The 22,136-nt window shown below is 32.2% G+C and overlaps 2 protein-coding genes across 3 annotated transcripts; both read left to right on the top strand.

Annotated features, from left to right (window-relative positions):
• Nucleotides 1–505: 505 nt before the first annotated feature.
• Nucleotides 506–4,157, top strand: LOC107819763 (putative serine/threonine-protein kinase At1g01540). The gene is made up of 8 exons (XM_016645911.2): nt 506–1,165; nt 1,784–2,097; nt 2,664–2,768; nt 2,855–2,977; nt 3,072–3,242; nt 3,354–3,483; nt 3,571–3,780; nt 3,867–4,157. The coding sequence occupies exons 1-8, from the start codon at nt 881–883 to the stop codon at nt 4,032–4,034; spliced, it is 1,506 nt and encodes a 501-aa protein (XP_016501397.1). The 5' UTR covers nt 506–880; the 3' UTR covers nt 4,035–4,157.
• A 10,805-nt stretch (nt 4,158–14,962) lies between these two features.
• LOC107832355 (protein BPS1, chloroplastic) lies at nt 14,963–17,496 on the top strand. 2 transcript variants are annotated; one of them, XM_016660186.2, is made up of 3 exons: nt 14,963–15,089; nt 15,192–15,268; nt 16,275–17,496. In XM_016660186.2, exon 3 carries the CDS (start codon nt 16,290–16,292, stop codon nt 17,346–17,348), a length of 1,059 nt encoding a protein of 352 aa, XP_016515672.1. In that variant the 5' UTR covers nt 14,963–15,089; nt 15,192–15,268; nt 16,275–16,289; the 3' UTR covers nt 17,349–17,496. The 2 variants fall into 2 exon arrangements, with proteins under 2 accessions (XP_016515672.1, XP_016515673.1); XM_016660187.2 differs by lacking the exon at nt 14,963–15,089 and having other exon boundaries at nt 15,117–15,268.
• The last annotated feature ends 4,640 nt before the right edge of the window (nt 17,497–22,136 follow it).

Below are 22,136 nucleotides of genomic sequence, written 5' to 3'. Positions count from 1 at the left end.
TGTCTTTATCTAATATTATATTTTAATTTATCCTTTTTTACTTATCAAATAGCTACTCTTTGGATAAGAAAAAGAAAAATCAAGAACTTACACGTCTTATTCATTGTAATTTTTTTTACATTGAGATATTTATTATTTCTCAACTTTAAAATCCAACACAGAAGCATTTTAAATATAATTAGTGACATTTTTCTTCAAATGTTTATCATTGTCCAATAAATTTTGACTTCTTTTTAAAGGATCATAAGGATCATTGCGGCAAAATTACTCGTTCAGGACAAAAAAGTTTGATGATAAATTTATACTTCTGAAAGTACATACTCAGCTCAATTGGTTAGGTACTTGCACATCAACTGATGAAATACTTTTTTTCAAAAATAATTGGAAGAATATAACATTTTTCAAAAAAAGACACTCAAATAGGAGCATTTCAAAACCTTAGGGGTTAATAATAATAATCACCAATCTTGTTATTAAACAGGAAAAACAGACAATATTACTAGTTGCTAGGCTGGCAGAAAAAAAAAAAAAAAAAAAAAAAAAGGAAGAACAAAGGGGAGAGATTCTCACACGCACTCTCTTGTCTCTGCCCACCTCCCTCTGTCTCCCCATTACTCTCTTCTCCACCGGAATATCAAGACTCCGACACAACCTCGTCGGAAATCAAGAATCGAACCATAATCCCGCCGGAAACCCCCCATTTCAAGCGTATATCATCCCAAAATTAACTAAAAACCCGTTTTCCCATAACAATAAAAAAAATTATACTCTTTCACTCTTCCCTTTTGCTAGTTTAACACATTATACAGAGACACATAGTTAGTTATATATTATCGGAATACACATGCAGTGCAGTGATTTCGATTAGTGAAGATTTAAGATGTCACTGTACGATGCAGCGTTTGTGAACAGTGAATTATCGAAAACCACTTCGATATTTGGATTGAAACTGTGGGTGGTAATTGGGATCTTTGTTGGAGTTGTATTTGTTCTCATACTCTTTCTTCTCTCACTCTGCATCACCGCCTCTCGCCGCCGCAACACTACCACCCAAAAAGGCAAACTACACCACCGCCATTCTGAGCTCACCCCAGTTGTCTCTAAGGAAATTCAAGAGATTGTTCACCATGACCCCGCCCCAGATCACCGACCCATTGTCCCTCAGGTGTGTTTTTTTCCTTATGACCCCAATTTTTACTTTGAATTTACTGTTTTAATGAGGTTTTTAGCTGGTTTTTCGATTGATATTTGGTTAAATATGTATTTTCATTGGAAAAATGTAATCTTTTCATAGCTTAGAGCTCTTTTGAGTTGGGAGTTTTGCTTTATATAGAAAAAATGTAATCTTGGATATATTTGAGATTTTTTGAATTGGTATTTTTGCTTTATGCTGAAAATAATGTTATCTTTGATAGCTTAGAGATTCTTTGAAATAGGAATTTTGCTTTTTATTTAAAAAAGATGTAAGCTTTGATAACGTAGATTATTTTCAACTGGCAATTTTGAGTTTGCTGAAAATTGTCATCTTTTGACAGCTTAGAGCTTTTTTGAATTGGGAGTTAAAGATTTAATCTTTGATAGCTTCACAATTTCTAGAAATGGTTTCTGCTCTATGCTGAAGATAATGTTATCTTTGATAGCTTAAAGAGTTTTTTCGAATCGGGAATTCTGTTTTTTATTGGAAAAAAGATGTAAACTTTGATCACTTAGATTGTTTTCAACTGGGGATGTTGAGTTCTGTTGAAAGTTGAAATTTGGTTGGCTTTTTATCTTTATGTATCAGGCGGTGCCAGAAATACAGATCGACATGGGGAAGGTGGAGCACAGAGTGGTTTTTTCAGACAAGATGCCTGGGGCATCAAGTGGTGAGAGTAGGGCGACGAGTGGGGCTGAAACGGGGTCGATAGGGAATAGTGGGCAATTGCCAGAAGTGTCACATTTAGGATGGGGAAGATGGTATACGCTAAGAGAGCTAGAAGCTGCCACTAATTGCTTGTCCGATGAGAATGTGATTGGAGAAGGTGGGTATGGAATTGTGTATCATGGTATATTGGCTGATGGCACCAGAGTAGCTGTTAAAAATCTTTTGAATAACAGGTAAAACCATACATTTTTATTATAGGAAGATCTCTTTTGTGACTTTCTTTTTTTGCTTGTTTCCCATTTGGGCATTGCTAAATATCTAAGTAGTGTCTTCAACTTTAATGTGATTAGTGGCGCTTAGATTGTACAGTTGATCCTGTTAACAATTATGATTTCTTCATGTGGACTCAATCTCCCTCCCCTTGTGAATGAAAGTACTTATTCTTTTCTTGGCTCTTCAGAACTTGTGCTTTAAATCTCCTCCTCTGGGTGAGATGAGAAGTGTTCTTTCATCTTTTCCAGTCGAAAATCAACTAGGTAGCTGAATTAACATGTTAACTTCAGGAAGGAAAAGATAATGCAATGCTCACATTTGATGCTTTTACCATATTTGACAGGGAGAACCTCTCTTTATTCCTTTCTTTGTGTTTGGAGAAATTTTGCGTCTTCAAACTAAAAATGGAGATTCTAATCTTACTTGGCAACTGCTTTATCACATTTTCCCAATCTTTAGCTCATGATAGGAGTACTTCTCTGGATAAATAATTTAGTAAAATTTTTAATGGGATCAACAATTTCAGGGGTCAAGCAGAGAAAGAGTTTAAAGTGGAGGTCGAAGCTATTGGGCGTGTAAGACACAAGAATCTTGTGAGGCTGCTTGGCTACTGTGTTGAAGGAGCTTATAGGTAACCATTGCAATTCTATATTTTGAATTTTGGATTGTAGTTTTCTTTGAAAGTCAAGAGACTCAGAGTATCTTTCTGCTGTTTAGGATGCTAGTCTATGAGTATGTAGACAACGGAACTTTGGAGCAATGGCTTCATGGTGATGTTGGGGACGTCAGTCCTTTGACATGGGATTTCAGGATGACTATAATACTGGGAACAGCGAAGGCGTATGTACTTAGAAACTTCTTTTACAGTTTGTGTTTGTACATAGCAAGGTTTTAAAACGTAGCTTGACTGCTAGTTTTTCTATGTGTGCTACAGTTTAGGCTATCTTCACGAGGGTCTGGAACCTAAAGTTGTTCATCGAGATGTAAAATCCAGCAACATACTCCTCGATCGCCAATGGCATCCAAAGCTGTCAGACTTTGGGCTTGCTAAACTCCTGAATGCAGAGAGGTCTTATGTGACAACTCGCGTAATGGGAACATTTGGGTTAGTGAATTCTTCCTCTTTTTTGGTACCTCTTGATCTTTTTTGATCTGTGAATTGGGCTTCCTCTATTACATCAATCTGCTATTAGGTAACACATTATTTCTGGACCAGTTATGTTGCGCCAGAATATGCGTGTACCGGTATGCTTAATGAGAAGAGTGATATTTATAGCTTTGGGATACTTATCATGGAGATAATTACTGGGAGGACTCCTGTTGATTATAGTAGACCACAGGGCGAGGTTAGTTTTTTCCGTCCGTTATCAATTTATGAGAAATGACTGAGTAAATGCTATTTCATACAACTAAAAGATGGAAATAAATGGCAGACTAATTTGGTGGAGTGGTTAAAAATGATGGTTGGGAATCGAAAATCTGAGGAAGTGGTTGATCCTAAGTTGCCTGAAATGCCTTCTTCGAAAGCACTCAAACGTGTTCTTTTGGTTGCTCTTCGGTGTGTTGATCCTGATGCTCAAAAGAGGCCTAAAATGGGGCACATTATCCACATGCTAGAGGCGGATGACCTGCTGGTTCGCGATGTATGTATCAAAGTTCCTTTTTTTCCCCTTTCAAATAGCAATCAGGATTATTCATCTGTTAATCTGTCACTTTCTACAATCTGTAGGAACGTCGTATTGGGAGAGAAAGAGAATCGTCTAATTCCCACCGTGACTACAAGCAAGACAACCAAACTGGTCCCAAGTTGGCCACAAAACAATATGGTGATGGAGCATCAGATACTAGTGAAGGAGATAGTAGTAGAAACCATAATTTGCCAACTAGTTGGAGATAAATTTAAAAATGAATATATATGATCAGTATTTAAATATTTAAATACTTGTGCAATTCTTTTCTGTACTTTATGTAATTCTTTTTCACTAACCTGTTTAATGGCTTCCATATTATTCTTTTCTTTCCTTGCAATTTTCACATAACCAAGTGCATTTGTAATTTTCATCAGGTTAAATTCATTATTTAATTTTTTTCAATTGAAGTCACATATTTCAATTTCCTCTTAAGTATTTTTTCTGTTTAGTTGTCTCTGTCCATACAAGAAAATCTGGCTTGATTTCCACCAAAGGGTGTGGTCAGCTAATTGGGTTGTTCTTCCCTTAACCAAAAGTTTCGAGTTCGAGCTCTGGTTCTTTGGTAGGGAGCGCTTCCCCTGAGTGTGTGGTTCTACACCGCGCAAATTCGGATATTGTCGGGTTTCGATATGGGTTGGACACTGGATGGGAAACAAAAAAGGAAAATCTGGCATGATTGCCAAACAGGTGTGGATCAGAGGCCCACTGGCCAGCCACTATATTAGTGATTTTAGAAGGATGAGGATTCCTTCATTGTACCTTTTTATAACTGGTGGACCCTATTTTTCCATTTGCCAGCTAATTTTTGCTGAATCAAAAGTTCATTGTGAACCCCTATTGGCTTCTAGTTATTCTTTTAAATGCTTTGATCTGTGTCTTGGCACGTTCGATAGAGGAAATGGGGTCATTTGTTTGTTCTTGCTTTCAGTGCATGAACATGTCAATTCCCATAGTTTTAGAAAATGACATTTTGAAGTGATTTGGAGTGTAGAGCTGGCAACTAGGAAGCATTTGGGCTAAGATGCTCACCATTATTAGTTGATAATATTAGCTTTTGCCATTTACCAGGTCCATGTGTTTTCTTGACATGTCCAAGCGTTATCCATCTTGCTTTATTATGACCTTTTCTTTAACGGCTTGTTTCGATTGTTGTTACATATCGTTTCATAATGTATTGCATCATATTGTATTGTATTATTTGATGAATACAATATTTGAATAGATTGTATCGTTTGTCATCATTCTATGATGTGACGCACCAACAATATGAAGAATAAACTTGTAACAATACTAAGAAAAAATAGGATCAGAGTCGAATTATTATATAAAAAGTAGGTTAAATAATAAAATATAATTATTTGATAATAACGAAGGGCAAAATGAGAGAGAGAGAAAAAAAAGCAAGAAAACGATGTCACCTCACCAAATTCATCGCTCCACAAAGTGACACTTTTTCTCGTTATGTAGTGACGAAATTAACAATACGGTACAATAAAACTTAAGTAACAATCAAAACAAATATTGTATTTAGTAGGCGTTTGGACATAAGAATTGTAAAATTTCAAAAAATGGTGAAAAAAAATTTCAAGTGGAAATGGTATTTGAAATTTAGAGTTGTATTGGATATAAATTTCAGATTGGATTGTTTTTGAAGTTTGAGTAATTTGAGTGAAAATTTTCAAAATGCATCTTCAAGTAAAAAATGGAAATTGTATGAACAAACGTTGATTTTGAAAAAAAGGAAAAAAGATTTGGAAAAAAGGAAAAAAAAAACTTATGTCCAAACGGGCTCTTAAAGTAACAATATCCAAACAAGCAGTTATTATAACCAAGAAATCTCCACAAATGTATGGTTCGAAACTCAGTAAATAATGAGTTCAATGGCTTTGGTTACTGCTAATACAGTTCGATCTTCCCTCTTTCTTCTTACTGATTCCATTAAAGGGGGAAAAGACATCATATCGGTTCTGATTATTACATTGAAATGCATTTTTATGTTCTTGTATTCTGGTTATATAAGGACATAAAATTAGGCATTTGATGTGAGAGAATTAACTAAAGTGGGACGCAGGGATATTTTTGAATGGAATCTAAATGTCAGATTTCTGCTATTACTATTTTGTTATTCCAAATCAAGATTGTCTTTAATTCCTTCTGGCGTTAAAATTTACTCTTATTTTTTGTCATATGGCCTATGGGGTTGATTGCCTGGTAAAGTAAGAATAGCGTAATGAGTGGAACAGGTCTGCGCTGGCAGCAAGATTGCTTATTGTTGTTGGAAGTTAGTGTGCATTCATGTGATTCTTTTATTACTAGATGTTCTCATAAATAATTTTGAGTGCCCTTTTGGTTCCTCACTCCCTCCCAATTTATAACTTCTGTTTTCTAGTTAATTTATTACTATTGTTGTTTATTTTATTTTGGTTATCTTTATTGTTTTTATTGTCAATACTTTTCTTTTTTCTAGTATTTTTATCTTAGCTTTTTGGTTCTTGTATGTTTCACACATTTTAAAAACGCTGAGTCGAGGGTCTATTGAAAACAACATCTCCACTTCCTATAAAGTAGGGATAAGGTTTACTTACATCTCATACTAGATATGTTATTATTGTAACATCTCCGTAATAAAATGGTGCAACCTGGCCCAATATGTAGTAAAGCAAAATATGGGAGGAAATGGGCTTATGGGCTTTCACTTCCTCTCACTTTATCCAACTCTGATGCAGAGATTTAGCCCAGTATGTAGTTAAAATTGTACGGGGCACCTTATTTGGTCGCCCTCATTTAACCTATACCTAATTTTTTTAAAACTTTTAACTTGTACCCACTTAAATAACTTCAGCTCCTTTTCTCCTCCTCCTTCGTTTTCTTCTTCTTTCTTCTGCTGTTGTTGGTGCAGATTATTTCTTCTTCATTTTGTCTCAATTAATATTCTTTCAATTGACCTAATAATGCAAAAAAAATTAACTGTTTGCTATTACAAAGCATCCCAGAATGACCTAATATCTTTTTGAACCTCTGTATTGAAAAAGTTATAACAAATTATGATAGTCTAGTCATACTTTCCATTTTCAATTACTCATCATGAGAGAAGAGGGAGCTGGAATTGTTCATATAGTACATGATTACTGAATCAAAGTAAATTTTTAGGTAATATTTGTAAACAGAAAGTTATTTTAATTGAAACAATTCACTTTCTTGCTTCCTAGAACCTCTGAAATCTCCTAATATTGTGAAGAAATTCTTTTCTTTGAATGAAAGCCTCTAAATGTGTCTGAATCTTTTAATGTTTTAATGCTACACAAGCTTTCTTTTAATATTTTTTTGTTCAAACAGTCATCATCAGCTGGAAGAATACTTGTAATAGCAAATGATGGTGCCTGGGACGCATTGTCTACATTATTAGCTAAGTAAAATATTAGTACAAACAAAAACTTCAGCTCTAGAGCTGAAGTTCGACAGTTACAAAACAAAAACTTCAGCTCTAGAACTGAAGCTTACAAACAAAAAGCCAGTTACAAACAAAAACTTCAGCTCTAAAGAGTTACAAAACAAAAACTTCAGCTCTAGAGTTGAAGCTTACAAACAAAAATTTCAGCTCTAGAGCTGAAGTTCGCCAGTTACAAACAAAAATTAGAGCTGAAGTTCGACAGTTACAAAACAAAAACTTCAGCTCTAAAGCTGAACTTCAGGCCTGGCTACTAGAATACTGAAGTTTTGCGTGATTGTCTTTGCTACTTCAACCCCGTATGCTGAAGTTATGCGAAAAAACGGGTACTTGCAATTTTTTTGAAAAGCAGGCACAAGTTAAAACGTGACACAAAAAATGGGTAAGATGCAAATCCCAATATGTAGCCTCTAGAAAGTGGGAGGCCCAACTATCCCTATTGGGCCGAAAATACTTGACAACGGAGTCTATAGGTTACTTGGCATGTCTCGTTGAACCCACCGGAGAATATGGGAACTGCAACCTGTGTCAAAAGATCGGATGTATTGGCCCGCCGACTACCGATATACTGTGTTTAAGTGAAAAATAAGATAGAATGTTAATTAAGTAACTATAGTTAAATGATAAAAAAATTATGTGCAAACACATGTTATTTATTTATTAGTATTGGGTGTGGATATAGATTAGTTTGCATAATCATTTCAATCACTTTCGCTTAATCGAGAAGATTTCTTCCTCACTTTGAATTATCTATATCTATCTATATCTATATCTATATCTATATCTATACTATATTAAAAACACGAAGGCCCTTAGCGAAATATTGATTGAACTTTTTACCCTTCATTAAAAGACAACACAATAGACAAAATTGTCATTTATTATTTTTCTCAAATTATTGCCTAATTATTTTTATAATATTTCACCTAATAATTACGCACAAATTTATTACAAGAAAGTCCTTATTCCCTTTGATTTCTTTCCAAATATGGAGACTTGAAGAAGTCACTATATAAGCATATCTCCAAGTAAATTTGGAGAATTGAAAACGTATAGTTGTCCAATTTGTTTCATAGTTTGTTTTGGTTTGATTTAGGTTTAGCTTTTTACTTTTGCTTTATTATTTGTAGTATATTTTCATGAATTAATATCAAATAATAATAATTTTGACTTTCAATTTAGAATTCCGCATAAACTCTTCGCTGAAGTTCTTGCTTATGCTCTCCTTGATTTTATTGCAATCTATAGTGTCAGCCGACCAGGTATGCTTTTATGTTCATTTAAAGTGCTGAGATTTTTTTGCTTAATTATGATATGGTGTCTCTTTTATTATTATTATTATTATTATTATTATTATTATTATTATTATTATTATTATTATTATTATTATTATAGTGCAATTTGCTTCTTCTAGCCCTTCTAAAGTAAATTTATTATTTTTCCTAAAATATAATTTTTTTCTTCTTGTATAGGATTATAATTTCTTACACAGTAATTGTCAAGTTCATTAATTCAATACTTGGCGACTTCCATGGGTTATTCGACATGCTAAAATTATCTAAAGTCGATACTTCTTTCACTATTTGAATTATCTATATCTATCTATATCTATATATATACTATATTAAAAGCACGAAGGCCCTTAGCGAAATATTGATTGAACTTTTTACCCTTCATTAAAAGACACCACAATAGACAAAATTGTCATTTACTATTTTTCTCAAATTATTGCCTAATTATTTTTATATATTCCACCTAATAATTACGCACAAATTTATTACAAGAAAGTCCTTATTCCCTTTGATTTCTTTCCAAATATGGAGACTTGAAGAAGTTACTATATAAGCATATCTCCAAGTAAATTTGGAGAATTGAAAACGTATAGTTGTCCAATTTGTTTCATTGTTTGTTTTGATTTGATTTAGGTTTAGCTTTTTATTTTTGCTTTATTCTTTGTAGTATATTTTCATGAATTAATATCTAATAATAATTTTGACTTTCAATTTAGAACTCCGCATAAACTCTTCGCTGAAGTTCTTGTTTATGCTCTCCTTGATTTTATTGCAATCTATAGTGTCAGCCGACCAGGTATGCTTTTATATTCATTTAAAGTGCTGAGATTTTTTTGCTTAATTATGATATGGTGTCTCTTTTATTATTATTATTATTATTATTATTATTATTATTATTATTATTATTATAATAGTGCAATTTGCTTCTTCTAGCCCTTCTAAAGTAAATTTATTATTTTTCCTAAAATATAATTTTTTTCTTCTTGTATAGGATTATAATTTCTTACACAGTAATTGTCAAGTTCATTAATTCAATACTTGGCGACTTCCATGGGTTATTCGACATGCTAAAATTATCTAAAGTCGATACTTCTTTCACTATTTGAATTATCTATATCTTTCTATATCTATATCTATACTATATTAAAAGCACGAAGGCCCTTAGCGAAATGTTGATTGAACTTTTTACCCTTCATTAAAAGACACCACAATAGACAAAATTGTCATTTACTATTTTCCTCAAATTATTGCCTAATTATTTTTAAAATATTTCACATAATAATTACGTACAAATTTATTACAAGAAAGTCCTTATTCCCTTTGATTTCTTTCCAAAAACGAAGACTTGAAGAAGTCACTATATAAGCACATCTCCAAGTAAATTTGGAGAATTGAAAACGTATAGTTGTCCAATTTGTTTCATAGTTTGTTTTGATTTGATTTAGGTTTAGCTTTTTATTTTTGCTTTATTCTTTGTAGTATATTTTCATGAATTAATATCTAATAATAATTTTGACTTTCAATTTAGCTCTCCTTGATTTTATTGCAATCTATAGTGTCAGCCGACCAAGTATGCTTTTATGTTTATTTAAAGTGCTGAGATATTTTTGCTTAATTATGATATGGTGTCTCTTTTATTAATAATAATAATAATAATAATAATAATAATAATAATAATAATAATAATAATAATAATAATAGTGCAATTTGCTTCTTCTAGCCCTTCTACAAAGTAAATTTATTATTTCTCTTAAAATATTTTTTTTTCTTGTATAGGATTATAATTTCTTACACAGTAATTGTCAAGTTCATTAATCCAATACTTGGCGACTTCCATGGGTTATTCGACATGCTAAAATTATCTAAAGTCGATACTTCTTTCACTATTTGAATTATCTATATCTATCTATATCTATATCTATACTATATTAAAAGCACGAAAGCCTTTAGCGAAATGTTGATTGAACTTTTTACCCTTCATTAAAAGACACCACAATAGACAAAATTGTCATTTACTATTTTCCCCAAATTATTGCCTAATTATTTTATAATATTTCACCTAATAATTACGCACAAATTTATTACAAGAAAGTCCTTATTCCCTTTGATTTCTTTCCAAATATGGAGACTTGAAGAAGTCACTATATAAGCATATCTCCAAGTAAATTTGGAGAATTGAAAACGTATAGTTGTCCAATTTGTTTAATAGTTTGTTTTGATTTGATTTAGGTTTAGCTTTTGAATTTTGCTTTGTTCTTTGTAGTATATTTTCATGAATTAATATCTAATAATAATTTTGACTTTCAATTTAGAACTCCGCATAAACTCTTCGATGAAGTTCTTGCTTATGCTCTCCTTGATTTTATTGCAATCTATAGTGTCAGCCGACCAGGTATGCTTTTATGTTCATTTAAAGTGCTGAGATTTTTTTGCTTAATTATGATATGGTGTCTCTTTTATAATAATAATAATAATAATAATAATAATAATAATAATAATAATAATAATAATAATAATAGTGCAATTTGCTTCTTCTAGCCCTTCTACAAAGTAAATTTATTATTTTTCCTAAAATATAATTTTTCTTCTTCTTGTATAGGATTATAATTTCTTACACAGTAATTGTTAAGTTCATTAATCCATTACTTGGCGACTTCCATGGGTTATTCGACATGCTAAAATTATCTAAGGTCGATACTTCTTTCACTATTTGAATTATCTATATCTATATCTATACTATATTAAAAGCACGAAGGCCCTTAGCGAAATGTTGATTGAACTTTTTACCCTTCATTAAAAGACACCACAATAGACAAAATTGTCATTTACTATTTTCCTCAAATTATTGCCTAATTATTTTTATAATATTTCACCTAATAATTACGCACAAATTTATTACAAGAAAGTCCTTATTCCCTTTGATTTCTTTCCAAATATGGAGACTTGAAGAAGTCACTATATAAGCATATCTCCAAGTAAATTTAGAGAATTGAAAACGTATAGTTGTCCAATTTGTTTCATAGTTTGTTTTGATTTGATTTAGGTTTAGCTTTTTATTTTTGCTTTATTCTTTGTAGTATATTTTCATGAATTAATATCTAATAATAATTTTGACTTTCAATTTAGCTCTCCTTGATTTTATTGCAATCTATAGTGTCAGCCGACCAGGTATGCTTTTATGTTCATTTAAAGTGCTGAGATTTTTTTGCTTAATTATGATATGGTGTCTCTTTTATTATTATTATTATAATAATAATAATAATAATAATAATAATAATAATAATAATAGTGCAATTTGCTTCTTCAAGCCCTTCTAAAAAGTAAATTTATTATTTTCCTAAAATATAATTTTTTTCCTTCTTGTATAGGATTATAATTTCTTACACAATAATTGTTAAGTTCATTAATCCAATACTTGGCGACTTCCATGGGTTATTCGACATGCTAAAATTATCTAAAGTCGATACTTCTTTCACTATTTGTAATATATGTCTATTTGTGCATGTTTGATCTTCTATATATTTTTGAGATAGCAAACATATTAAAACCGCAAAAAATTTATAGGTTGTGAAACACAAATAGCTGAACTCTAAACAGTTATGTGCTAATTTGCAACTTAGAATTGTTATATTTAATTTACAGAAAGGGTCCTGAAATATTTTGTTTGATGTCTCTAATACTTTATTCTCTTATGTTGTTTGGCGCGACACTTTATAGACAAAATTGTTATTTACTATTTTTCTCAAAATATTTTTTAATATTTTACCTTATAAAAGAAACACTACCATTTAGGAAGAAATTTTATCTCCCATGGTAACAATACATCATTAATACTCTGAAATATATTAAATTAAAAGAGAGAATTTTATTTGTTTATTTACAAGAGTTGTTCAGAACTTTGGATTGCTTATTTATTTTTTTAAATGGAATTAAATTGCACATGCGAATCTCCTAAAAAGATGGGTTAGAATTAACTTATTCTAGTAACTACAAAGAAATATGAACTTATTTTTGTCTCATAATAATAAGAAGGAGTCCTTCACTAACTGTAATTACAATAAAACAAATTAGCAAATTATGTTTAGAAAAGATTTACGTAAAATCGTTTACAAATGTTTTAGAAATATAACCAATAATTTATCTATTTTATATTTTTTTGCAGGATACATATTATAAATTCAATGCACAAATAAATAATATAAAAAATAAAAATAATAAGGTCCTTAAAAATGTTGATTTAACCTTTTATCACTCACTAAAAAATTCCATAGTCGACGAAAAAGTCATTTTCTATTTTCTTAAATATTAAATAAGTATAGTCTTATACAAAACATATATAGGCTATTTTGGTAAGAATATGCTAGAAATAAATAGAAGTCTAAATAAATACGTTATTTAGTGTCACGATTCAAAAGTATCTTTAATTAAGAAGATACGAAACAATATCATGCAAATAATTAATAAAAGGAGTTTTTACTATAAAGTCGACAGTGATAAAGTTTAATACAATTCGTTTACAAAAGTTTTAGAAATAAAATCAATCTAATTAATTTATTTTATATTTTTCTAAATAATACATATTATAAATTCAATGCACAAACAAATAATATAAAAGTAAAAATGATAAGGTCCTTAGAAATGTTGATTGAAATTTTTCGATTCACTAAAAGATTCCACAATGACAAAAATGTCATTTGTTATTTTGCTTAGACATTAAATTAGTATAATCTTATACAAAAATATATAGGCTATTTTGGTAAGAAGTATGCTGAAAATATAAGTCTAAATAAATATGTCATTTAGTGTCACGATTAAAAGTACTTTAATTAAAGATATACGAAATAATATCATACAAATAATTAATAATAGGAGTTTTTATCATAAAGCCACCAATGATAAAGTTTATCAAATAATACTTTACAACAATTTATTCTTCTTGTATACTATATTTTTTACTTATTGACGATGACATGCGCATGCAAAGCACATACACAAGGGGTATAAAATTTAACGGCAAACAATTTAGCAACTGTTTAATGACGAAATTCGTAACTAATAGTCCATTTCGCCAAGCTTCTAAAATCACCTTATTTTGAGAAGTGTTTTTTTCAAAAGTATTTTTTAAAAAGTACTTTGGTGAGAAGTAGTTTGCATTTGGCTAATTAATTTGAAAAGTACTTTTGATCAGTAATTAGTGTTTGGCCAAGCTTTGAAAAACTCCTTCTAAGTGTATTTTTTTCAAAAGTGTTTCTAAGAAAAGTGCTTTTGGAGAGAAGTTACTTTTTTCTGTTTCTCAAAAACTGCTTTTGCTTCTCCTCAAAAACACTTTTTTTCCTTCCAAAAGCTTGACCAAACACTTTAGTTTTTGGCCCAAACAACTCAGTTTTTGATCAAAAGTGTTTTTGACCTAAAAAAAAGCTTGGTCAAACAGGCTATAAGTCCAAATTTTGTATGTAGTATTTGTTGTCAAAAGAGGTACGCGTTTTAATCACGCACAATGCGCGTACCCTTAAACTAGTTATGAAAATGAAGTAATATTGTTACGCGTACTTACTTGACCATTTGGTCAAAACCTCATTCATTGCTTGCTACCTTAAAATAAAGTGCAAAAGTATAGCACTAATTAATTAGGGCCTTTACGATAGAATTTGTTTTCAAAACTTTGCCAAAAAATCAAACCAAAAATATTTTTAGATTTAAGGATTTTCTAGAGAAACCCGTGCGGAAAAGTAAAAGCAATACTACTACAAACGGGAGAGTATGGGATATGATGGATCCCAACAAACAGACATGGCTGAAGTCACCAAAATATTAACCGTGCGATTCTTGCCGTCTTCAATCTTCTACACACTTCCTCGCCATATTGCAATAAAATAATTCCCATAAATAATAAAAAAATATCTGGATAAAAAAAGAAGAGCTAGAAATAAAATCTCTGTGTGGCCAAAGAGATTGATCAAAGGTTAATTAGCTACAGCTTAAAAAAAAGTTCGAAGTACAATGATCTCATTCGGGCTCCATGTACATTAAATAAAGAAACTTTAAATCCAAAAACAGTGCTAGTTGCAAATTAAAAGATTATTCAATTATAATCAAGGATAAATTTTTATTCAAAATAATGTGCATATATATATATTGAAATTTTTTGTACTATTTTATATATGATAAAATTTGGAAATAAAGATACTTACACTAGTAATACAAAAAATAGATTATTTAAAAATAAAATGGATATTACAGTGCATAAGCGCATAATTTTTTTAAATTATATTATTGGTGAATATATGCACAATCCATTAATAATAATAATAATAATAATAAAATAAAATAAAAGAAAGAAATCAGTGGTAACCACTCATTTATGCACACGTGTTATAATGAAAATCCAACGGCCAAATCTTTCCACAAGGACATTATTGTCCCCATAAAACCAAACCCTTATCACCTCCCAAAACAACGCGGACCTTACGAACTTTCCACGGCGCTTCTGTTTACCGTTTCATCTCTGTACTCTATATCAGGTACGGCCATTTCCTCTCACTACTTCCATAATAGTTTTTCTTTATTCTTTGTGTGTGTGTGTATAGAACTTTTAGGGTTTGACTCGTATTTTTTTGATACAGCTTTGTGAAAATCGGTGCAGCTTTTAAGGCGTTGACCGTTTTGGATCACCTCCGGATTTGAATAATCCGACTATCAGGTCAGTGTTTCCGATTGAATTATCGCTTAATTTGGTGGTTATTTTGCTTTGATTTGTTTTTCTCTTATTTAGATCTGGAGTTTGTTTTAGATCTATGCCTTAATGAATGAATTTTGAGCTGTTTGAGATCTATGGATGTACCTGAGCTAAAGCATGAAATTTTCACTTAGATCTACGGATATGTCGGTGCTAAAATCTTAAATTTTCAACATTTTCTTAGATCCTTGTATATTTGTGTGCTTAAACGCATGGATTGTGAGTTGGTTTTGGATCTGTGGATATTTTTGTGCCACAAGCTTTGGTTTCTGTTTTTTTTTTTCGTTTCGTGAGATTCTAATGTAAGTTTGTGCTCTTTCCCCTCAACCAGTGATTAGCAAAAGATTACCTTAATGGTAATAAACAAAAAAAGAAATTGTTTTCTTTTGAAAAGGTTTATGGATTTGAGTTTCTGTACCTAGATTCTATTAGGTAACCTTTTTTGTGAATAAAAGAAAGAGTTGATTCCATTCAAGCAGTTGCTCTGTTTGTTTTTGTTTCCTTTTGAACCCTAGTTAAAAGTTCTAAGGTACTTTGGTTATAGTTTTGTTTTCCTTAACTCTTTATAAATGGATTATTGAGAATAGAGTGGATTTGTTGGGTGAGGCTGCAGCCATATGTTCATAGAAAGGAGAGATGGTTGGCATCTCCCCAACGGGTAGAGGAACAGCCATCGGGGCTTTCCCTGTTACCAGACTCATCCTCTAGATATGCTAGGTCCGTCTGTGTGGTTTGCAGCTTCTCTTTCGTTTAGCAAGAGTTCTTTTTGTAGTTGTGGCATGTACCTCTTGCTGCATAATCATAATTTTATAGTTTGTTTACTGTTATAATGAGAAGTTTGCTAGAATATTTGCTCCATATACAAGGGGAATCTTCTTTAAGTTATGGGATGTGATTTCCTGGGTAAAAGCTAAAACTTGGTTTACTGAATGTGTAATTTTATTAACCTTTTTCTCTGCTTTCTGTGCAGTTTATTTATATCCAAATGAGTTTCCCACAGGAACCACACCGCCCTTCTCTCCGATTTGGAAATCCTTTCAAAATGATATTACCCAAGGGCTCATACTTGTCTCCTAGGCTTCTTGCTTTGTTGAATGCTTTTGAGGGGACATTAGCAGGGAGGCTTAAGAGTCTTAAGCCTGGAGGCAAGGAAGATATCCTTAGCCTATCATGGATGAAACAAGCAATAAGCACACTTTGTGCAATTCATACAGATGTGAAAACTCTTATTACTGATCTTGAGCTTCCTGTATCTGACTGGGATGAGAAGTGGGTTGATGTCTACTTGGACAATAGTTTGAAGATGCTGGATATGTGCATTGCCTACAGCTCTGAGATATCCAGGCTTAGCCAGGGCCACCTTTATCTTCAATGCGGCTTACACAACTTGGATGGCTCCTCAACACAGTTCATGAAGGCTCGTTCTTCGTTGGACGGATGGAAGCATCATATTAATTCAAAGAACCACAGACTGGAGAATTGCTTTGCCATCTTGGACAGCCTCACCGAATCACTGAACCTACCCAAGATCAAGAATTCTGCGAAAGGGAAGGTTCTGATGCACGCAATGTACGGAGTGAGGGTTGTAACTGTTTTCATATGTAGCATCTTTGCTGTTGCATTCTCAGGTTCCGCGAAGAAATTGAAGGATCTTCATGTTCATGAGACTTGCTTGTGGACTGAAGCTTTTGTTGATCTTCATGATTTTATTAGTGGGGAGATCAGGAGCATATATTCCGGAGGCAAGTTCACAGCATTGAAGGAGCTTGAAGCAGTGGATGTAAGCGTGAAGAAGTTATACCCAGTCATACAGGATGGAATAGACCCTATTGACTCAGAACAGTTGGAACTTCTAACTTCAGATCTGACTAAAAAGTCAGAAAAACTTTCGGAAGGACTAGATCTCCTAACAAAGGAGACGGATAAGTTCTTTCAGATCCTTCTAACCGGACGTGATGCTTTGCTTTGTAACCTTAGAGTTGGTAGTGCAGTCATTAAACCAGTGCAACCAAACAACAATTTACATAAACAAATGGTGAAGTGACTGTTAGGAAAAAGGGAGTCTTTTGTGTATACACATGGGTGTGGGTGCGTGTGTCGATGTGGAGTTTTGTGCTTTCTGGTTAAATATGATGTACTGCTAAGAAGTGCAATATATAATAATTATTGTGATAAAGGTTGTTTATCGTTGCTATATACTTGTTTTGTGGTGGTGGATATATATCTGTACTTTTATACTATGTCTATGATGTATAAAAATGGTTTATGGTTCACTTTAAAGTTGTCATCCCTGCTAACAGATCAATTTATAACTTTTCTGCTGTCTTTTGTTTTCTGGAGCTACATCTGTTTTCTTTTTGTGTGTGTTCAATCTTGAAATAATGTTGGGTAAGGGTCAATGCCGTCAGTGGATCCATGTCTTTAGGTTAAGGGGCATTGCGGTATGGAGAAAATTTTCTGACTTGTGATTATGCAAGTGGGTTGTTGGATAGACGTGTTTCCGACGTTAAAGACAGCTAATTCCAACGTGGTGACGAGAAAACAAAGGAAAAGAAAAGAACTAAAGTACAATTTCGTGAAGAAAAAATATGGTCAGAGATGGCGCAAAGAGCGGGGGAATTGACTAGTTTCCAACTCCATTTACATCACTAATCTTAGACCAAATACGTAGACGGTTCTTTAAACTGTAAAAATTGTACGGTGCTCCCTATTTGATCGCCCCTATTTAATATATATCTATTTTTTAAAAAACTTTTAACTTGTACCCACTTTTTAAATAACTTCAGTCCCCTTTCTTCTCCTCCTCCTTCGTTTTCTTCTTCTGTTGTTGGTGCAGATTATTTTTTAGGTAAAATTTCTTTTAAGCTGTTGGTGCATAAAAGTTAAAACTTTCTTTTGTACCTTTATATGATTAAAAAAGAAATTATTTTCCATAGTTCCTTTTGTAAGTGGAAACTATCAAGATAACATTGTTAAGTGATGACGTCTTTACATTTTAATCGTATTACGGAGCTCATTATTTGTTCTCGCAATCAGGGATGATTAATTTGCATTTATTTACTTCTTTTTTGGGGTTGTTTTGATAAATATTATTAAGGTGAAAGTTGTTTCTTGTAAAGCTAAATTGAGTATGTTAGCACATAAAAATTCTTGAGCCCAATGAGATTTTACCCCAAAGATTTTAACAAACTAGCAAGTTGTTTGATGGATGGTATCCTAGTTGGATTGTTATTTTTTCAACTTTAGCTCTAGAGCTGAAGTTCGACAGTTACAAAACAAAAACTTCAGCTCTAGAGCTGAAGTTCGACAGTTACAAAAACAAAAACTTCAGCTCTAGAGCTGAAGTTCGCCAGTTACAAACAAAAACTTCAGCTCTAGAGCTGAAGTTTGACAGTTACAAAACAAAAACTTCAGCTCTAGAGCTGAAGTTCGACAGTTACAAAACAAAAACTTCAGCTCTAGAGCTGAAGCTTACAAACAAAAAGCCAGTTACAAACAAAAACTTCAGCTCTAGAGCTGAAGTTTGACAGTTACAAAACAAAAACTTCAGCTCTAGAGCTGAAGCTTACAAACAAAAACTTCAGCTCTAGAGCTGAAGTTCGCCAGTTACAAACAAAAACTTCAACTCTAGAGCTGAAGTTCGACAGTTACAAAAAAAACACTTCAGCTCTAGAGTTGAACTTCAGGCCCGACTACTATAATGCTGAAGTTTTGCGTGATTGCATTTGCTACTTCAGCCCCGTATGCTGAAGTTATGCGAAAAAGCGGGTACACTTGCAATTTTTTGCAAATTGGGCACAAGTTAAAACGTGGCACAAAAAGCGAGTATAGATACAAATGCCTCATTTAAACTTAGGCCCACATTTTGGCAAAATCCCAAAAACACATCAATTGATGATTTTGAGCCAAAATCCCAAAACTTGGGAATTATATACATGTTTTTCCAAAATAAAGTTGGAAAATATGTTTTGAAAACGTATGTCCAAACACATTTTCATCTTCAAACCAAACTTCACCCAAATCAAATTTCAAAACAAATTTGGAATCTATGTCTAAACGCTAGCTTAGACTCCAGTTTTTATTTTGGGACTTTTAAAATTTGTTGAAATAAAGTTTGTATAATTTAAAATTTACATAATATATACTCAATAAAAATATTTAGAAAGAGTGGGAAGAATTCGTAAAGAAATCTGTTTTGACTTTTCAAGTGCCAACAAGTAACAACAGTGTATATTAATGAAGGTAGAGATGATAATGGTTGAAATAACTCTTCTCTTTTCTTATAATGTTAGTTTTTGGTAGGTGGCTTGGGTTATTTAACTTATCCCTTTGAATTATGAGACGAGTAACATATTTACTTGTCGTAAGAATTAAACATAGCACACCAACCGCTGGCAATAGCAAATGTCATACACTGGCTAGTCCAATTCATGATTTATCAGTGGCCACCTAATGAAGATAGATCCCTCTAGTTTATTATTAATTGCTAGTACTACTATATTGGATGGATTAATAAGTGGGGTCTAATATATGCAAGTTGGAGCCATCCCTCTCCGAGATATAGTACACAAACTCAGAGATAAGGTCCTAGAAGTTGTAATTTCATCTTAGGATTGATGTCATTTTTAATATTAGGTTGCCATCCTCTTATTGATGATGTTTTTCTTTTAAAAAGAAGGTTCTCTTGTTAATGGGAAAATGGTAAGAGTGGAAATGGAATATTAGTTTGGCTCAATAGTTAGGAGAAGCATGAATGGGGTTAAGTCCATTGTTCTACTTTCAATTCTATGGGTAGACCAAAAAAACAAAACAAAGATTTCTTGCACTAGTTGAACAAAATGAGGTTATCAATGGCCAACTTGACTGGATAAAAAACAATTTTTTTTCCAACTGCTCAGAGTTTCCAAGAATAAAATATCAGAGTCTTCAAAGAAAATATGTAGAACAACCAACCATATGTACGTAATTACTCAAAATATTCCAATTCCAAGCTGCCACGATATAAATATATATACTTGGCGAGGAATGATTAAATTGATACATTGAAAAGTCAATGTGATAATAGGCTATTAAGGTAGACCATAGTTTCCTACGCTATTAGCAATTTTCCTTGATAACCTTTTCTAGAACATTCTTACTTTAATTGTTGGAAATTTTTTGATAGTATATTGAAGTTAGAAAGAGCATTAAAAGGTTGAAAGTTGCATTATTGTGCAAAACATATCAGGGGATCCTACCAAGCAGCCATCTACTTTTCATCTGACTCGAATAATACATTAGTAGCTGAGTTCAATATGAAAATAATTAACTACTTCGGGTGTGTTTTGTATAACGAAAAATATTTTCCGTAGAAAAAATATTTTCAAAAAAATATTTTCTTGGAAAACAAGTAATAATCTTATTTATTTTTTGGTGTTTGGTACGCAACTTAAGGAAAATAACTTCTCAAGAGTATTCATAAATACTTTAGATACAATAAACATGAAACCGTAAACTTTCGAACCAACAACATTCCGAACCCACAAATTTCACAAACTTCCGATCTGCTAAACTTTTAAAACCGCGAACTTTCGAACCCGTAAACTTCCAAACATATAAACCTCCGAACTCATAACTTTGGAACTTGTAAAATTTTGAACCTGTAAACCGAAAGATGAAAAAAACTAAAACTGAAAATATTTTTAAAAAAATATTTGTTCCCGAGGGGGGCAGAGGCGGCAGCGGGGGGAGGGGGTGCAGAAAAATGAAAAAATAAAAATTTAAAATTACAAAAAAAAGTTTTAAAAAATATTGTGCGGGGTGAGGGGGCAGTGGGGTGGGGCGGTGGGTTTGGCGGGATAGAGGGTGGGTGGTGCAGAAAAACGAAAAAATAAAATTCAAAATTATAAGAAAAAAGTAAAAAAAAAAAAGAAGCCTTTTTGCAGGGGATAGCAAGATGGGTGATGACGAAAAAAAATTGAAATTTAAAAAAAAAAGCATTTTTGGGAGGGGGAGGTGGGATGGAGTTGGATGGGCGGGTGTGGGGGTGAGTTGGTGAGGGTGGGGAATAGGGTGGGAAGGTTGAAAAGGAGTTTTGGTAAATGTTTTTCCCTTCTCTTGGTAAGGAAAATATTTTCCTCCAATTGGAGGAAAATGAGTTCATAAGGAAAATGTTTTCCAAAACATTTAAGCCAATCAAACAGGGAAAAATTGGAAAATATTTTCCGAAAAATGTTTTCCTTCATACCAAACACGCCCTTCATTCGTTCAATTTTACTTGTCTACTATACTAAAAATATATTATCACTTTTACTTGTTTATTTTAGCAAATTAAGAAAAAAAAACTTTTCCCTCCTACTTTATCCTTATTATTAACTATTCACTCCCCGAATTATTTTTCAAAACTTTTTAAAATGCTATTATTAGTATAAGTTAAATTGTAATATTCATACTTTATATTTTTTAAAGGTAGTGCAAAATTAAAAATTGATAACTAAAAATGAACGGAGGAAAGAGCTAATAAGGTAACCAAGTTAGGCATGCTTTCACAATAGAGCTGGCATAGGACCATAACTGCTTGTTTGGATGGTTGTTACGTATCGTTTCATAATGTATCGTATCGTTCGATAAATATAATATTTGGATAGATTGTATCGTTCGTCATCGTTTCATGATACCACGCACCATCAATATGAAGAATAAACTTGCAATATTATAAAAAAAAAACTATGATACATGATAAAATTAATATATAACAAGGTATGGTAAATAATAAAATAAAATTATTTAATAATAATGAAGGGCGAGATTGAGAGAAAAAGACAGGGTAACGACGCGACCATATCAAATTGAT

The sequence above is a fragment of the Nicotiana tabacum genome, chromosome 7 (genome assembly GCF_000715075.1).
Source record: "Nicotiana tabacum cultivar K326 chromosome 7, ASM71507v2, whole genome shotgun sequence".
In the NCBI taxonomy this organism is placed as follows: domain Eukaryota; kingdom Viridiplantae; phylum Streptophyta; class Magnoliopsida; order Solanales; family Solanaceae; genus Nicotiana; species Nicotiana tabacum.
This window is presented reverse-complemented; position numbering and strand designations above follow the sequence as displayed.

Bases quoted from the DNA above. Each gene is read 5' to 3' on its own strand.
- LOC107819763 (XM_016645911.2), top strand. From the start codon at position 881: ATGTCACTGTACGATGCAGCGTTTGTGAACAGTGAATTATCGAAAACC. The intron at 3,243-3,353 runs GTTAGTGAATTC...TTTCTGGACCAG, and splicing joins CGCGTAATGGGAACATTTGG to TTATGTTGCGCCAGAATATG. The intron at 3,781-3,866 runs GTATGTATCAAA...TACAATCTGTAG, and splicing joins ATGACCTGCTGGTTCGCGAT to GAACGTCGTATTGGGAGAGA.
- LOC107832355 (XM_016660186.2), top strand. From the start codon at position 16,290: ATGAGTTTCCCACAGGAACCACACCGCCCTTCTCTCCGATTTGGAAAT.